We start from the raw sequence: 18,437 nt of genomic DNA, 5'->3' as shown, positions 1-18,437 counted from the left end.
ATGCATACGTCTAGGACCATGAGTATTTCATGTCGACTCTTACCCTCAAAGTGTGTCTTCACATGAATCGGGAAAGACTACTGAAGAGTATTACACATAGTCTTATTTTAGGACTGTCCTGTCCTTACTTGACTGTAGAGTGCTCCGTTAGTTTTGAAGAAACTATCTCTAAAGAAAACAGGCATTTCTTGACTGTCCATTGTTAACTCAGCAAATCAGAGGGTTATTTCCTTACCGATCACCGTGTCTGTTTTCGATACAAGACCCTACGCTGGTCAGTGCCCATTTCCTTTCAGAGGTAACTAAGGGGCCTTGGGAAGCTGCTTTCTGGCAGCAGGAAACGTTAACCCGACAGCACGAATCGAGGGCTGAACGGGGCTTCCCACCCAGGAAGGAGAGGAAGTCGTGTGAGCGCTGGGGCCACGCAGGCTTGACGTTCTCCTGCTGGGAGATGTTCTGAGGAAGCGTCTGTGTTAGCTGAGCGGTGTAGGTCAGCATGCATGGTAAACGGCACCTGGAAACATCTGCGCACACTCGGCACTGCTCACCGACATGTGCCCAGCAGTGTCGGTTCTGTGTGGGCTGGTGTTTGCAAGGTGGCGCGGACATCTCTCTAATACTCATTAAGTTGGTTGGCCTGTGGGAGCCGCACAGACCTTTCGCACGTGTGGCGGTGATCATGTCTTCGGTTCTCGCAGTTCCCTGTTTCCTCTTTTGCTAGGAGCAGCGTTTACATTTCCTAAAGCAGCAGGAACGCCGCCAGCAGCAGTCTGTTTCTGAGAACGAGAAGCTTCAGAAATTAAAAGAACGAGTTGAAGCCCAGGAAAATAAGCTGAAGAAAATTCGTGCCATGAGAGGACAAGTAGACTACAGCAAAATTATGAACGGCAATCTATGTACGCTTGCACGGCCTTGCTCAGCACCCACACTCGGGCACGGATAAAATGAAAGAGTCCAGCTCCGGACACTTTCACACAGACCTGTGTCCGATCTTGCTATAGGAAGTGCCCCGAAGCTTTGCTCTGTCACCTGCATCTAAAAGGACGGGGTCAGTTAGGTTAAATGGTCTGGGAAGGTCCTTGGTGACATTTGTCATTTATTAGCTGCCCTCTGGACTAGGGCTGCAGGGCCACAAGACCGCGCTCATTATGAAGGTCTGTTGTAATTGAACAGCTTAAACTTCATCTGGGTAGTAAGATAAACCATACAAATGCTCACTTTTTTTTTTCTGAACGTATAGATTTTTTGTTGTTTTCTCAATTCAGTTAGTACCTACTTTGTGTTATGTTGACAGGCAAGACAGACTTGGATTCCTGCCCTTACGAAGCCTTTGCTCTGTGGGTGCACTGAGATTCCTAAGTGGCCTGGCCAGGCTAGCCTCTGGACCGGCCGTCAGTGCACATGGAGTCAGCCAAGTGGGCAGTCACATCGTGCTCCAGAGGCGTGTTGAAAAGTGTGTTGGATTTTGCATATCACAGTTCTCCCCCAAAGGTCTGGCCATAGATGATGGTAGAGCTGAGTTGAATGTATAGAAATGAAGACGAAATCCCAGAGCCAAAATGACAGAATGGTAGGAAAACAAAGTGTATCAACTAAATGATGTTTTTTATTCTTTATTGCTGGAAAATTGTAGCTGCTGAGATAGAAAGGTTCAGCGCCATGTTCCAGGAGAAGAAGCAGGAAGTGCAGACTGCGATTTTACGAGTTGATCAGCTCAGTCAGCAGCTGGAAGATTTAAAGAGAGGCAAGCTGAGCGGGCTCCCGGCGTACAGCGGCAAGCTGGCGGGACCGGCGGCGGCGGAACTGAAGAGACTGTGCCAGGAGCTACAGGTGACCTGCTGGGTCTGGGGAGCGGTGACGTTAAACATCTCTCAGGCTTTCTTCCCAGTGTGGGCAGAAGCCTCAGAAACTGAAAACAAGTGAATGGATCCTAGGGTAATAGTAGGTACAAACTGTACTCAGTACAAGGAATTCTTAAAACCACTTTGAGAAATAATTCACGTAGCATACAGTTCGTCCGTATGCCGGGTACTATGAGGCGGGCTTTAGTGTCTTCACTGGAGCTCGCATCCACCACCACGATCAACTTTAGAACATCTTCATCATCCCCAAAAGAAGCCACGTGCCTCTTTGCCATCACCGCAGTACGCCTACCCCCTAAGCAACCATGAATCTTTCTGTCTCTCTGGATTTGCTTATTCTGGAAATTTCATGTGAGCAAACCATGCAATATGTCATGTTTTGTGACTGGCATCTTTCACCTAGCATGTTTTCAGTACAGAAATTCAATACAGAATTTAATTGGCATTGTAATGAACTAGGAAAAAAAATTAAGCTTTAGATGATATTCAGGGTTTCTGTGTACACTGTGTTTTGATGAGATAGGTGTCTCTGTCCCACTCAGCTAGGGCTGCTCTAACAGACCTCACAGCCCAGGGGACTGAAGCACAGACGTTGATTTTTCACAGCCCCAGGGGCTGGGAGTCCCAAGATTGGGTTCCCGGTGAGTCTGCTTCCCGGCTTCTTGCTGTGTGCCCACATCTTGGTTTCTTTTTTTTTTTTTTTTTTAAGATTTTATTTATTTATTTGTTAGAGAGAGAGAGAGAGAGAGCATGAGCACAGGCAGACAGAGTGGCAGGCAGAGGCAGAGGGAGAAGCAGGCTCCCCGCTGAGCAAGGAGCCCGATGTGGGACTCGATCCCAGGACGCTGGGATCATGACCTGAGCCGAAGGCAGCCGCTTAACCAACTGAGCCACCCAGGCATCCCCACATCTTGGTTTCTCTCCTTCTTCTTACAAGGGCGCTAATCCCATCACGGGGCGCCGCCCTCAGGACCTCACCTCAGCCTGATCACCCCAAAGGCCCCACCTCCCATGTGATCACCTGAAATGTTAGAGCAACACACGAATTTTAGGGAGGACACAAGCACTCAGAAGCCAGGAACAAGTTTTGCAGTTATAGTAGCACTTGCCAGAGAAATTATTATATCATTTTATGAAATGAAAATATATAATTACAGGGCACCTGGGTGGCTTAGAGGGTTAAAGCCTCTGCCTTTGGCTTGGGTCGTGATCCCAGGGTGCTGGTATCGAGCCCTGCATTGGGCTCTCTGCTCAGCAGGGAGCCTGCTTCCTCCTCTCTCTCTCTGCCTGCCTCTCTGCCTGCTTGTCTGTCAAATAAATAAAATCTTAAAATATATATATATATGTGTGTGTGTATATATATATATCTATATCTATATCTATATATATATATATATCTATATCTATATCTATATATATATATATATAATATTACAAAGAGTAAAATTGCTTTTGTTGCTGTTAAGTTCTCTAACATAGATGCAGAGAAATAAAATACAGGAACTTAAGACTTCTTTTACATTTTAAGCAATTGTTAAAAGTGCAGAGTTTTTAAGGACATCTTGGGTGATGAGTGTGGTGAATTTACTCATATGTGCCCATTTGCCAGGCTTTCTGACTGCGACTTGGACCTCACAGTGCACTGCCTCCAGTCTGGTGCACACACGCAAATGCGTGTTCTAGCACACATGTGCACCTGGGAGAGCTTCACAAGACTTAACCTTGTGTGTACTGTGCACGCTGATGCCTTCTGTGGTGGTTCTTTTTTTTTTTTAATTTTTATTTATTTACTTTTAAAGATTTTATTTACTTGACAGATCACAAGTAGGCAGAGAGGCAGGCAGAGAGAGGGAAGCAGGCTCCCTGCTGAGCAGAGAGCCCGATGTGGGGCTCGATCCCAGGACCCTGGGATCATGACCTGAGCGGAAGGCAGAGGCTTAATCCACTGAGCCCCCCCAGGCGCCCCTGTACTTCATTTTTAAGTGCTGGCTGTGGTCCGCTAGAATGAGAGCCGTGCATCCCAGTGGACAAGCGAGGTCGTCCTTCCTGAATTTCCTGCTGCCTCCACCCAAGGCACTCATTCAGTGCACTGTGTGCGATGGGGTGCACATCTGTGCTTGGGTCCCTGGAGGATGTGCCCGGGGCGGGGGTGGGGGGTGTCCGTGACACACCATTCCCAGGGTCTCTCACAGTCATCACAGGCACGAGTTGTTCCAGGTGCTCCCAAGAACGTGTGTGTTTGCAGAGACAGAAGAGCTCTGTCCTGGCCCCATCTGTGCGGTACCTGTGAACTGCTGAGCGCATGGGCAACAGTGCACACACACGTGCATAAATACACACAAGTGCTTGATGTTGCTTTTTCTTCTTTCCTTTTTTTTGCTTTCTTTGGGAATAAGCATATGACTGTTTAATACAAATCATAAAAGTTGTATTTTGTAATCTGCAGATTCGTAACCAGCTTAACCAGGAACAGACTTCAAAGCTCCAGCAGCAGAAGGAACTCTTGAACAAACGCAACATGGAGGTGGCCGTGATGGACAAGCGGATCAGTGAGCTGCGTGAGCGTCTCTATGGGAAGAAAATTCAGGCATGTGAGAAAGAAAATATTTGCGTGAGATGAACTAGGAATGGTTCTCTGTGCAGGGGCATGTCTTCACTGGGATGGCACTTTGCGTCCCCCGTTTGCCACAGCTGATGAAACATATATTAAAATGACAGCAGCGAAAGGCTCTCCTTCCAAAGCTGCGTTCGTTTCCTGGCGGGCGGAAGCCAAACCGCCGCTGTCTGCAGCCACAGCCGGTGTTCCCCGGACCCCCGCCCCTGCCCTGTGCAGTTCTGTCCCCGCCATGGAGGGTTGTGGCTCTGGCATTGCAGCCCCGGCTTGTCCCACTCTGCCACTGTATGCTGTGCCATGTGGGCACACTCCCTGACCTGTGTAGACACGTGTCCTTGCTGTACACTGGCATGTCCTGCCTGCCCAGCAGTCATCATGTGGAATCTTAGAATAACCCTGTGGGAGGGCTTTGTAAACCTTCAAGCAAAGTGCTATGTAAAGGATTAGTGCTTGTTTTTTTAAATTGAAATTCAGTTAATTAACATGTTATTTGTTTCAGGGGTATAGATCTGTGATTCATCAGTCTTATGTAACACCCAGTACTCATTACAACACCTACCCTCCCCAGTGTCCATCACCCAGTTACCTCATCCCTCTACCCCTCCAGCAACCCTCCATCTGTTAAGCAAAATACATCAATCAGAGAAAGATAGTTATCATAGGATCTCAGTGATATGTGGAATTTAAGGAACAAGGAGCCAGAGGATCATAGGGGAAGAGAGGAAAAAATGAAAGAAGATGAAACCAACCAGAGAGGGAAACAAACCATAAGACACCCCCCCCTTTTTTTTTTAAGATTTTGTTTATTTGACAGAGGGAGACACAGCGAGAGAGGGAACACAAGCAGGGAGAGTGGGAGAGGGAGAAGCAGGTTCCCCGCGGAGCAGGGAGCCTGATGTGGGGCTCGATCCCAGGAGCCTGGGATCATAACCTGAGCCAAAAGCAACCACTTATGACTGAGCCACCCAGGTGCCCCCATAAGACACTCTTGATCATAGGAAACAAACTGAGGGTTAGTGCTTTTTAAAAACCTTTATTTGGTATTTCAAAGGTAATAAATACTCTTAAAAATTAAGACATTACAGAAATACTTGAAGGAAAATATGAAAGTCCCTTCCACCCTACTCTGATTCTCCAAGGATGATAGTTTTAAGGATTCTAGTCTTTTGCTTGATACAGACAACAAGGTATTTAATTTTTCATTGAAAATGGAATTGTAGGAATGATATCATTCACACTGTTCTGTTCCTCTTTTGTTTTAACTGCAACATGGGTATCTTCCCAGGCCGTAACCTCGCTCCTTTTGCAGCTTCAGTAGAACACGCATGTCCCAAGGCCTGCAGCCCCTTTCACCAACCCCCTTACCGGGCCAGGTGCCCCCACGTCCTGCCATCACTCTCGGCACTAGAGTGAGCACGAGCATCCCAAGAGCGTGTGGGAGAAGGGTGCACCAAGTCTGGCTGGACGTGGCACCTGGCCTGCCTTCCACGGGTGGCGTCAGGATTGGAAGGAGCGGGTAGTCAGGTAGCCGGGACATTGCTCCCCGACCACGCTCCATAATTAGTGCTTTCGCAGGTGACAGGTGGCCTCTTGTCAGCCACTGCTGCACTGAGCAGCTCTCGGGAAGCGAATGTGGGCTCTGGGGCTTAGCCAGGAGCAGGGGCCTGGTGGGGGGCTGGTTAGGAGGTGCCGGAGGAGGGCACTGCCCCTTGTTTGAGTGCCCTATTCAGTGGTGACAGGCGAAAGCTCTTCTCTGAAATCAGTCTGATCTTGTTTTTAACCAGAGGGTCAGTGGGTAATCCGGGTAACTCTGTTTTCCAAATAATGGTTTTCCTTTTTGTCTTGGTGAGCAAAACGAGGCTGTGGGAGAGGAAGTGTGTGTGCTGTCCACGCCCGCTCACCCGGCACTCTTCAGCTGTGCGCTCTGGCAGTCGGGGCTCTGGGGAAACGGAACGAGGGGGCACGGGGAGAGGGCTGGGTGGGTGCGGAGATGGAGTTGGAGTGATGGGCTCACAGAGGGCGCGCACCTGCTACCCGCAGCCTGGACACGTGGGACCACGCGTGCCACTGCTCCCGTCGGCGGGCCACCTGCAGGCCCAGTTCCCTCCTTGTCCCAGCAATCAGTCTTTGTCTCCCAAGGCCCTTCACCAAAGGCCTGCGTTATGGAGAGCGATGGCTTCCCTCAGAGTCTGTCGCTGTAAATGTCTCAGCTAAGCGTATCCTCACAGCAGCCTCCAGACACGTTTGCCCAAACCTCTAGGTATCGTGGCCTCAGCAAGCTGACACATAAGGTTGAGCGTCACAGACGGCTGGGTGCACGTTCCTTCTTGCCTCCCAGGGGACACTGCAAGTGATCTTCATGAAGAAGGTGGTGCCGTGGCATACGTGCGTCTCCACCCAAAGTTCCTAGGCACCTTGTGGGCAGTTGGGAAAGTCCTGGACCCTCTCCCCAACATGGCGCATGCTCACGTATGCAGAATTTTGCAATCATAAGAGGTTATGGATCTCTCACAGCCTATTTGGGGGCCCCTGAGGTGTCAGTGACTCTCCAGTTCAGTCCCTGTTACGGACCCTCATGTTGTCAGCATCACGTGATCACTGTCGTTGGCTGTAGCGCAGTGTCCTTGCTGAGAATGGCAGAATCGTCTTCGGGGCTGGCCAAAGCCTTGCCTGGTGCCAGGCCCAGTCCTTGTGCCCAGCATGGCTTGTTCAGTCCTTAGAAGAAGCCAAATCTCAACTTTACAGACAGGGGCACAGAGGGTTAGAGAGGCCAAGTCATCGCACTGGCCCAGGGCAGCACAGTGAGTGGCAAAGCAGGATTTGAAGGCCGCTCAGAGCCCAGGCTGTGACCGACGCCTCTGCCCACCTAGGGGACAGAGAGTATCTCCCAGTAGAGAGGGCTCCGTGGAGATGTCCTGGGAAGCCATGCTGTCCCGCCGTCAGCTGCTGTCTGTCCTAGCTCACAGACGGTGGGGGGCTCAGCGAGGATCGCTCGTATGGAACTGGGGGGTGTGGCCCTCCTTTCAGCGCTTGCCCGTTCTAGATACCGGTGGCTCAGATGATGGGGCTTCCTCAGTTGGGCACGCGATTTAGTGAGTGGTTCACATGAGAGCAAACCGTCCCACGAGGCTTGTGATTGCTTTTTATTTAGAACCTTAACTCCTGTTTCTTCCCGTTCTGCAGCTGAGCCGGGTGAACGGCACGTCGTCCCCACAGTCGCCGCTGAGCACGCCTGGCAGGGTGGCTGCAGTGGGGCCTTACATCCAGGTGCCCAGCGCCGGCAGCTACTCTGTCCCCGGGGACCCCGTAAAGCCCCAGTCTCTCACCATTGCCTCGAGCGCTGCCCACGGAAGATCCAAATCTGGTGAGCGGCCTGCGTCCTCGTGTTGGGGGAGAGCCCTGGAGGTCAGCAGCCTCAGAGGAGGTCCCCACAGTGCACCCCGGGCTCCGCCCACACTCTGTCTCCCCCAGGGCACTTTGTCTTCTGGCCGGTTGGGGAGCTGTGTGCCACCCTGGTAATAATATGACCCTAAACTGAGCCAAACGTCTTTACTCTGTGGCTTTTCAAAACACGAATTACTTAAGACCGTATCCTTTGCACCACGGGCAGACCTGCTGCTCCCCGGCAGAGGGGCAGCCTGTCCGTAAACAGTGCACGGGGGCTGCCCTTGCTTTCCCCGCTCAGCACTGTCGTAAGCGACGCAGAAGCCGACAGACCGTCGCTTTGGCCCTCCGCCTGACCGGCACCGGCACGGTGCTAGCGTAGCTCTCCTGCTGGGCTGCTTCCCGGCCAAGGGCAGGTCAGGCTCCCCGGCGAGAGTCTGCTCTCCTTTCTCAGAAGAAGGCAGCTCTTGTTCGCAGGGAGACTGTCTTGCTGCTGGGCTGCGGCCTTTCCCAGCAGCGCACGGGATCACGGGGCGCAGTACCGACAGGACGGCGCTCCTTCGCTTGGGACGCCAGTCCTGGGCTATGCGGGGGCTGACGTCGGTACATCTGTGCAATCTTCAGCGTGCCCGTGGCCTCTTGGCCGGCACCTGGTCTCAGCAGCAGCAGCTCTCCCACGCTGGCTGGGGGCCACGGGGCTGGTTCTGACCCAGGCAGGAGGGGCCGCGCACCCCGGCTCGGCTCTGTCTGGGGCCGTGTCTCGGTGGCCACTCGGAGTGCCTGGTCCGTGCGAAGCGCTAGTGGCGGCTTTCCCCCGGGAAGCTGTGATCTGGAGTTTGGACCACTCCGTGGTGGGAGTGGAGAGCTGTCAGTTTCCGACGGTGGCTAGTGAGCACAGCCGGCTCTTTCTCTGCTGACTCCCCTCTGAACACTTCCCGAGCTGAGGACACCTCCCGATCCCCGCTCTTTGGAGGGCTGTGCTGGACGGGGCTGCCGGGAGGAGACGCCCTTACGGAACCTGGAGAACGAGTCCCTCAGAAGTTTAGCCGCAGCCCAGGTCCTTCCGCTGCCGTGCAGGGTAACCGGACGCAAGCTGTGCCCCCCCACACTGGGGAAGTTCAGGCCAGGCGCGGAGCTGGGAGGAGCGGTCTCCCCACGGGGACTCGGACTCACACTGTCGACTGTCCTTGTGGTTCCGTGTCACACAGATGGCCACAGGAAGCCCAAAGTGACCAGCCTGTGGACAGTATCAGACCTCGACGTTGGGCCCGACTGCAGCTCCTCAGGGTGCTCTGCAGACCCGTTTGCAAACCGTACGTCGGCCGGCCAGCCCGGTGGGGGCTCCGGCCTCTCTGATGCCGCTAACCCCACAATCATTTGTTTTCCAAACTGATGAAGGTCTGCTCGTCCCATCTAGATTTGGGGGAAATGCCGTACTTCCTTCCACAGGCAGGTGTGAGGTTTGGGCTGGGCCTCACATGTTGGCCCCTCCTCAGCACCGGTTCGCCAGATGCCAGCACAGCAAGGCGCTGTCAGTTTGGTTTGGAAGAAATTAAGATGATTTCCTGAGTTCGTTAAAGACTTTGGATTTAGCTCCTATACAAGAACCTCCTGTCACGCTTGAAGGGAAGTGTCCCTTTATAATCCTTTATAAGGAAAACAAAACTTACAGAAAAACAGGAAGGAAAGAAGGAAAAACAGTTTTCCTTTTGCGTCCCTGCCTCATCCTGAAGAAGGAAATTCCCCGTTCCATCCACAGTCCCTCTGTGGTTGATTTCCGTAAAACCTCCCATTGCTGTGGATTTCAGAAACAGCTGGCTGGCCACTCTTCTGAGACCCCGGGGCTGGTCCCCCCTGCTCCTGAGTCTGCTGGAGCGCTGTTTGTTTCCCTATCAGCCCAGTGTGGCCACTGCTGAGTGTCCTTGGTGACCCGTGTGCTTCTGGCCCCCATATCCCCCATTTCTAAAGTACATGACATGAAGGGGCACATGCTTCTTGCCTGGAAGAGGCTGACCGGTCACACAGAGCAAGGGGGTGGTTTGGACCGGGGCCTTGGAATGCCTCACCAGCACCCTTGCAGCCTGGTCGGAACTTTCTGGATCCTGCTGCCTGGAGCCACAGGAGGGCACCCCGAGGCTCTTACCCCTCATTGCACAGGAGCCGCTGTCCGCACCTGCGGTTAGAGTGCGCGGGAGCGTCTCCTCCTGTCTCATGAGTCACAGCTCTTCTCGCAGCACTGTTCTGAGGATGAGTGATCTCCCGCTGCTTCGGCCTTGTCCCCACCTGCTCGTGCTGGTGGGTGGGGTGAGGGAGGAGGTGCTGTTCCTGTTAGAAGGGCCCAAAACAGTCCCTGCTGACTTCTGTCTGTTCCATGTGGCTGACAGCTGGGGTCTCTCCCACTTCGGTCCAGTCCCACACCAGTGCCTGCCCTGGAGACAAATGGGAGCCCGAGTCAGAGGCTATAACCTGACCCCTCCAGATGCTGTCACTTCTTTATGTCACTGTGACTGCTAGGAGAGATTGCTTCTGCAGCCTTTCTCAGTTTGGAAAATGCTTTGTTTAAGGGGAAAAAAAAAACTTTTCAGTGGCTTTCCTAAAACATGGGTTCCGCTAGCTTTCCAATCACTGCAATGAAATGATAGCTTGCTGCTCCAATCAGTGGGAACTTGTACCGGCTTCTTGTGATCTTGAATTATCCTAACAGATTAAAGTCAGATTTTTCTTTTACCGTGCATGTGGCTCAGGTCAAACCTGTTACAAAGTCAAAAGACAAAATTTTTCAGTTGCTGTATGTAATTGGTTTTATAAGTCAAGTTGGAAAAGGAAGTGGTGATGCTTACTTATTGGTGTCGATGTAGCAGATGTGACCTGTATTTAGATAGGGGCCTAGGAAGGTTTCCACGGTCCTCTGGCCCCTTGCTGGCGTCGCAGCAGCCTCGTCCGTGCACAGCCGTCGAGTCTCTGTGCACGTGAGAGTGATGCTGGCCAGCACATGCCACCCTCGGGCTTGCCGCGTGCCCGCCCGTGTGCGGGGAGGGGTGCTCTGCCACCTGGCTCGGGGAACCCCCGGCCCGTGCGGCTCCCAGGTGATCTTTGCTTCTGGCAAGGGGTTATTCTTAGATTAGTTCAGCTAATCCCAGGAAGAGTTGTACTCAAATGCTGTGTTCTCTTCAAGCCAATGATGGAAACTGGCCAGCACTGAAGCAGAACTCCAGCTCTTCGGCAAAGCCCACGCAGGTTGCCGGAGCGGACTGGAAGGACTCGAGCGTGGAGGGCCCCCTCAAGCAGGGGGCCGTTTCCAGCCAGCCGGCGCCCTTGTCAACTTTAGGAGCCACGGAGAAGCCGGTAAGCTGTTCGTCTTTATCACAAAACACCAGTAAGATCCTCGCTGTGTCCCTGTTCGGCCTCCGTCTTCACGTAAGGGGTGAGAGGTTTCATGAGGCAAATTAATCCTTGTCTAAACACGAACCAGTCTGAGGAGGTTCGGGGAGCCCGAGGCCCTGCGCGGCCGGCGGTGTAAGTGCTTGTGTTGGAGTGCTTCCGGCCTGCCCCTCTGAGTCCCGCGGCGCGGCTGTGCCCGGTCACATGCTGGCTGGAAGGAGTACAAGTCCTACTTTGCATCCTCTTGTGACTGTGGATAGAAATATGCTTAACTTCTCAAAGGGTGACTTTGTTTTTCTTCTTAACATCTAAATTTAGGGCATGGAGATGGGTAAAGTGCCACCCCCCATCCCCGGTGTCGGCAAGCAGCCGCCTCCGAGCTATGGGACGTACCCGAGTCCTGCGCCTGTGGGCCCAGGCTCCACGAACTCGCTGGAGAGGAGGAAGGAAGGCAGCTTGCCCAGGCCTAGCGCCGGCCTGCCCAGTCGGCAGAAACCCGGCCCGCTGCCCCCTGCAGTCAGCGGTCCCCCGCCGGGCTCCTCACAGCAGATCCAGCAGAGGATTTCTGTGCCGCCAAGTCCCACGTACCCGCCGGTGGGGCCGCCCGCCTTTCCAGCTGGAGACAGCAAACCTGACCTCCCACTGACGGTGGCTATTAGGCCCTTTCTGGCTGATAAAGGGTCAAGACCACAGTCCCCCAGGAAAGGACCCCAGACAGTGAATTCAAGTTCCATATACTCCATGTACCTCCAGCAAGCCACACCTCCTAAGAATTACCAGCCAGCAGCACACAGCACCTTAAATAAGTCTGTGAGAGCAGGTACGGTGGGTTCGTACTCTTGTCTTGGGGCCAACAAATTAGACTTAAAATGCCAACCCATAGCCTTACATGCGGGCCACGCACTATTTAGCCTTAAAGCTTGGGTTCTTGCGCACAGCGTGGCCTTAGATGCCCGTGTGGGACTGGGGAGGAGGACGGCATGCGCCAGGCTGCTTTGCGGCGGGCTCACGTAGGAAGCTCTCCCTTCCTCTCGAGGCACCTGCTGTACTTGGGAAGCCCGGCTCCCAGAAATGCCTCGTTTTCTCCTGCTTCGTGGAAACGTGTGCTTTCCAGGGCCTGGTGGGGGTTCTGCCCGGATGTGGTCCTCCTGGCCATCTGGCAGAGGCTGAGCCAGGCCCCTGGACACAAGGCTAGAGTGTGTCTGCTGCTGGGGGAGCCCTACTGTACAGCCCGTGGGGGAGAAGAGCCCGGCCGTGGTGAGGGGCAGAGAACAGAGCCTGGTCTCTCCCATCCTAGGGCGGGTGGGGACTGTGACCTGCACAGCAGGGTCTTACGAGTCACAGCTGGGCTCGGACCTCGTCCCACGTTCTTGGGCGTGGGCCGCAGCTTCCAGACAACTGGGAGTGCCCAGCTACCTGAGCCCCGGCGGAAGCTCACTGTGCGGAAGCTCTGCTGTGGCGGGGCTCTGGCTCCCTTCTCGACCGCTCCTCTGCTGGCAGGCAGAGCCTTCCCGTGTGCCACGGCACGAGACCACCTGAGGGGCAGATGGTGTTTGGGGATGGTGTCTTCCTCCTTGGCCAGGAAACAAGGAGGGTTGGTTTGGAGTGGGGAGGCCGGGTCTGCAACCACTTTTTCTTTTCATCTGAAAAAACGCAGAGTCTGGAAGCTCAACTATAGAAACCAGTGAGGGGGACGGTCTGCCTTCCAGAAGGAGTCAGCAGGGGGAGGGGGCTGTGTGATCAGAGGGTTCCTGGGGGGATTTACGATGGGCCACAGCCGCGCCATGGCCCTGCAGTCACAGGGGCTTTCTGGCCCCCGCCCTCCATGTCTCCTCCAGTGTATGGCAAACCCGTGCTGCCCTCCGGCTCGACGTCCCCGTCACCATTGCCGTTTCTCCATGGGTCGTTGGCCACAAGCGCGTCGCAGTCCCAACCACCTTCAGAAAGCGCTGAGAAAGAACCAGAGCAGGACAGCCCCGCGCCCCCTGGAGACGGCAGCACGGGCACCGGCGCCGTGGAGAGCCTGCCGCGGCCGCTCAGCCCCACCAAGCTCACCCCCATCGTGCACTCGCCGCTGCGCTACCAGAGCGACGCCGACCTGGAGGCCCTGCGCCGGAAGCTGGCCAACGCGCCGCGGCCTCTGAAGAAGCGCAGCTCCATCACCGAGCCTGAGGGCCCCGGTGGGCCCAACATCCAGAAGCTGCTGTACCAGCGCTTCAACACCCTGGCAGGGGGCATGGAGGGCACCCCTTTCTACCAGCCCAGCCCCTCGCAGGACTTCATGGGCACGCTGGCCGACGTGGACAATGGAAACACCACCAATGGGAATCTGGGAGAGGCCAGCCCCGCCCAGCCCACAGCCCCGGCCCTCGCTGAGCCAGCCCCGTCTTCGGACGCCAATGACAACGAGCTCCTTTCCCCTGAACCGGGGGGCCTCATCTGTCCCCAGAGCACCCGCCAGACGACCGAACCTGCCGAAGATGACAACAACAACGTGGCCACGGCCCCACCCACGGAGCAGGTCCCTAGCCCTGGGGCCGAGGCCCCCTCGCCGGGGGAGGACCAAGTCCCCCCAGCACTGCCCCCCTCCATGCCCCCACCAGGAGCCTCTACGGTGGGTGTCGTCCTAGGCCAGGGCCACGGCTTCCTAGTCAGCTTGCCTCTGTTTGTAGAACACCTGCCTGTGTTAGCCGTAGTGCTGGGGGCGGTGGGGCTTGCCAGACCCTCGTGCCTTCCCTCCCTGTGGCCAAGAGCGGGGATAGTACAGCAGTACACAGGTGGGGCTGTGAAGCACGCAGGGTGGCAGGGCTCTCCCGAGAGGACCCAGATTTCCCCCAGGACAGGAAGCTGCTGCTGGAATTTGAAGGGCAGGCCAGGAGAAGAACCTTCTAGACAGGCTTCCTGGTGGGAGGTCAGTGTTGGGGCAGAGAGCGGGGAGTGGGAGTCTGCTGTATCAGGAGGAATGAGCTGCTGACCCCCGAGCGTGGCTGTCACCCACCTCACTCGCCAGCACGGCTCCTCTGAGGAGCCCGGCCCCGGCCCCTGAGCCACTCTGCCCCGGAGCGCTGGGCTGGGCCCCGGGAGTGAGCGCTCCTCTCAACACCAGGGGCTGCTTGGTGCCGCCGGGGACACACGCTGGCCCTGCCTTCCGTCCCTGTCCCTCCTTCCCACCGGGGCTGGGTGCCTTGGCGCGTGACTTTTAAATCAAAAGTGTGCTTCCTTCCCAGCAGAGCAAGCGGACCAACCTGAAGAAACCAAACTCGGAGCGGACGGGGCACGGGCTGAGGGTCCGGTTCAATCCGCTGGCGCTGCTCCTCGATGCTTCTCTGGAAGGGGAGTTCGACCTGGTGCAAAGGATCATCTATGAGGTGAGCTGGGCCGTAGCCACAGGCTGGGCTGCCCCGTGTGCTGGGACGCGGGGCTCACAGCGCCCCGTGTCCGTAGGTGGAAGACCCCAGCAAGCCCAACGACGAAGGGATCACGCCCCTGCACAATGCCGTCTGCGCCGGCCACCACCACATCGTCAAGTTCCTACTGGACTTCGGGGTCAACGTGAACGCCGCCGACAGCGATGGCTGGTGAGGGTCCCCAGGGCACTCGGGCTGCGTGGGGGCAGGAAGGGGCCGGCCACCGCCCACCCGGCTGCCCTCTGGGTCCCCGGGTAAGAGGCTCTCCTCTCGCCGAGCTCTGGGCAGAACGGATCGTGGACGGCGCGTTGGGCAGGTTGTGACTCTGCGGCTGGTTTCAGGCGGTCGGACGCCCGGGCGGAAAGGAAGCGCCGCGGCCGCTCCAGCTGCACATTCGCATCGCGGCTTGCGGGGCCCTCCTGCCGCGGGGCCCGCCCCGGGGTCTCCTGTGGATTTGGTTGGGAACGTCAGGCACCTGTCTGGGGGGTTGGAACACCTGGGTCTTTTACACTGTGGTGAAATACAGCTGACGGCTTTGCGCCGCCGCCCCTCGAGGGCACGGGCAGCCCTGGGGCACGTCGTGGGCTGCTCTGCAGGCCTCGGCGCCCGGCCTGTTGGGCGGCACACGTGCGGTCTGGGATGTGGGGTGAGGAGACACCAGGCCATGAAAAAGGCCAAGGCCGACACCCGTGGGACTGGAGGCCGCCGGCCAGCTCACCCGCTCTCCGTTCCAGGACGCCGCTGCACTGCGCAGCCTCTTGCAACAGCGTCCACCTCTGCAAACAGCTGGTGGAGAGCGGCGCCGCCATCTTCGCCTCCACCATCAGCGACATCGAAACGGCCGCCGACAAGTGTGAGGAGATGGAGGAAGGCTACATCCAGTGCTCCCAGTTCCTGTATGGTACGTAGGGGCACGGCGCCGGCGTGCGCGTGCTGCTGCTGGCCTGGGAGAAGCTTGTTTCCGCTTGGCGAGCGGTCCCCCCATCCGTCACCGGTCTCGTCAGAATGGAGGTCGCGCTGTCCCTTAGGCCCATTCCTAAAAACGTCTTTGAAAACCCACGTTGTCAGGAAGATTCTCGCCAAATCGCTAAAGACAAAGAAGCACTTGCTTCTGGGTCGACGGGCCCCCGGCGGAGCCGCCGCTGGGCGCGGGGGGCTGGGCAGCAGCCGTCTGTCCGCTTCTGGGGCACACCAGGGCACTCCAGGGTGGGAGCCCCTGTCCCCATCCTGTGATGACGGGCGACGACGAGTGTGCCGCTTGAGGAGCAAGCCTCGTTCTGGTGTACCGTCACTTGAGCAAGGGGTCAGACTTCGGGATCGGAGCAGCCCTCTGTCCTGGGGTTAAACACCTGCGGGTCGTCTCCTCCACACCTAACTCGAGAACCTTCGGGCCTAGCCCTACACTTGACCCTGGGGACACCGTGACAAAGGGAAGTGGGCCCCAGGCTCCCGAGGCCCCAGTCGCAGTAATAGCCATGCCAGGAGAAGGACGGCAGCAGGTGGCGGGGCCGTCAGCCCCCAGCTCTTCTCAGGGACCCTGCAGTCACTCCATGCAGGAGCCGGCTTGGTGGCCATGGTGTGGCGGCGGGGAGTGGCGGCCGCCACTGTGAGGGCTCCCCATACCCAGGGGCAGTCAGGCAACGGTCTAGTTGACTTTTGGGAAATTGTCCCCAGTGGGAATTGTAAGGATGACCTTAGGGAGCCCCTCGTCCTTTGCCTCAGGCCCCAGCACTCCAGGAGCCGGACTCCTGCCATGCAGAGACAGGGTGGGGAGAGCATGGGGGACCCCTGCCGCCCCCTGACCACTTGCTTGCTCTCTCATCCCAGGGGTGCAGGAGAAGCTAGGCGTGATGAACAAAGGAGTGGTGTACGCCCTGTGGGGCTACGAGGCCCAGAACAGCGATGAGCTGTCCTTCCACGAGGGGGACGCCATCACCATCCTGCGGCGCAAAGACGAGAGCGAGACGGAGTGGTGGTGGGCTCGCCTCGGGGACCGGGAGGGCTACGTGCCCAAGAACCTGCTGGGGGTGAGCACTGTGCGCTCGCTGCCCCGGGGTCGGCCTGGGCAGCCTGGGGGTCCTGTCCCCTTCTTCCCATCTGGGGTTCCATGTAGGGGCAGATCCTGTGGGGAGAGATGGCCATTTGCCACCCTCAGTGTCATCTGTGTTAGTGGACGAGTTTGCAGCGGCGGCAGGAGGCTCTGGCTGGTGGGGACACCACACCATAGGGGCCACGGGGGTGGGTGCTGTGGAGCCACAAGTACCCTGACAGAGGAGCTTTGGCGAGCAGCCCCCCGCCGCCCCGCCACAACTGTCTGCAGTCCTGACAGTCTCTGGGTGGGAGCGTCCCTGGGTGGGGAGCGGGCCGGCTGCTCCCTCTGTGGTGTTGGTAACTGTCCTCCACCCCGCGACAGAGCAGGTGCGCCTGCACTCGGCCCACATGCCTAGCTAGGCGGGAGGGTGCGCCTTTCCTTGTGCCGAAGTGCACCGGGGAGCCTTCCAGCCAGCAGCGCGGGTTCTCGATGGTACCCGGTGCTGGGAGAGGCTGCCCTTGGCAGGGGCACAGCTTATAAAGGGAGTCGGGACCTGGGGTGGCAGGTGGCCTGATAGGGCGGCCGGCCGTGTGGCCCTCTGGGCGCCCCTTCCTGCTCAGTGGGACCATGGCCTTGTCCTGACTGTCCCCATTGATTCCCAGTTGTATCCGCGGATCAAACCCCGACAGCGCACGCTGGCCTGAACTTGCCATTGGAGCACTGCCCGGGCTCGCCAGCCGAGGGGCCGCCAGAGAGGTCGCTCCGCCGTTTCTCCAGGAAAGCTGAAGCCGGACACGGTTGATAATGGTGCTCACTTTAGCAGACGGCGTCCGCGATGTGAAATTCCCGCAGCTTCTGGGTGAGGCCCTGTCTTCAGTTTGCCCATAACTGGGAGAGGTACTTTCGCCTCCAAGAAGACTGAATTTTGCCAATTACTGTAAATCCAAATAAATATCCAGCTTTCTAAACAACTGTCCCTTTTGCCAATAAGCAGCCCTATAATTTATCCCTGGCTGGTTGCCAATGAAGATGAACCCTCTGACTTGGCCCCAAGGCCGTCCTTCGTTCCCAGTGTCACCCCCACCCCAACACCGAAAACTTGCACCCACAGTGAGGTGTGCCCTCTGCTCGAGCCTGCCCTCCTGTCACCGAAGTCCTAGCAACCCCACCGCCCTTGCCACCCTCACCACGCACATCTCTTCCCTCCCCTACCAAAGGAGCCCCTGTGTGGAAACTTGTCAGTGGTGGTGCTTGATGCGTGTGTCCGGGCATTGCTGTCAGTCACCCTCACGCAGGCCGATGGTGCTGGACCGGGTCACCACGGCCCAGGCGCCAGAGCCCTTGATACCAAGTGGCAAACAGGAGCCCCCAGATGGCACCGTCCCCTCCTCTGCTCACAGCACTGCCTTCCCTGCAGCAGCCCACAGGCCGGGGTGGGGCACACGTGGGGGGGGGGGCTGCACAGCAGGGGGGCAGCGTGGGCCTGCTGTGATGTGATAACCTTGGCCCATCCAGACTCCAGGTGGAACTGTACGTACAGACAGACTTTTCTATACCAAAAGTATTTTTTGACTAGACCATTCGAAACTACCAGAATAATATTGGAAATGTTTTTTTCTCATTAAAAGCCAGGCCCTTAGGCTTTATTTTCCATGTATGAGTCCTGTGTATAATTTAACTGTAGAGCCGCTGCTGTAGCCAGGCCCCCTCAAGCACGGACTGTGTGCCGGGCCGCCACCCCCCTACCAGGACCCCCC

General features: G+C 56.7%; 1 protein-coding gene across 8 annotated transcripts in view; it reads left to right on the top strand.

The window, feature by feature from the left end:
• The window catches only part of PPP1R13B (protein phosphatase 1 regulatory subunit 13B), an 89,446-nt gene extending 71,798 nt beyond the window's left edge, over window positions 1–17,648 (top strand). For 5 of the 8 annotated variants that reach the window (XM_047737180.1, XM_047737178.1, XM_047737183.1 and 2 more), the window contains exons 6-18: window positions 722–896; window positions 1,634–1,830; window positions 4,309–4,449; window positions 7,660–7,840; window positions 9,069–9,173; window positions 11,036–11,205; window positions 11,560–12,061; window positions 13,080–13,855; window positions 14,469–14,609; window positions 14,686–14,819; window positions 15,383–15,549; window positions 16,476–16,675; window positions 17,343–17,648. In XM_047737180.1, the coding sequence (XP_047593136.1) occupies window positions 722–896; window positions 1,634–1,830; window positions 4,309–4,449; window positions 7,660–7,840; window positions 9,069–9,173; window positions 11,036–11,205; window positions 11,560–12,061; window positions 13,080–13,855; window positions 14,469–14,609; window positions 14,686–14,819; window positions 15,383–15,549; window positions 16,476–16,675; window positions 17,343–17,384 (2,931 nt within the window). In that variant the 3' untranslated portion in view covers window positions 17,385–17,648. The remainder of the gene's footprint in view (window positions 1–721; window positions 897–1,633; window positions 1,831–4,308; window positions 4,450–7,659; window positions 7,841–9,068; window positions 9,174–11,035; window positions 11,206–11,559; window positions 12,062–13,079; window positions 13,856–14,468; window positions 14,610–14,685; window positions 14,820–15,382; window positions 15,550–16,475; window positions 16,676–17,342) is intronic. The other 3 variants (XM_047737176.1, XM_047737182.1, XM_047737181.1) reach the window with 3 other exon arrangements.
• The last annotated feature ends 789 nt before the right edge of the window (window positions 17,649–18,437 follow it).

Source organism: Lutra lutra, chromosome 7, assembly GCF_902655055.1.
Source record: "Lutra lutra chromosome 7, mLutLut1.2, whole genome shotgun sequence".
Classification (NCBI taxonomy): domain Eukaryota; kingdom Metazoa; phylum Chordata; class Mammalia; order Carnivora; family Mustelidae; genus Lutra; species Lutra lutra.
This window is presented reverse-complemented; position numbering and strand designations above follow the sequence as displayed.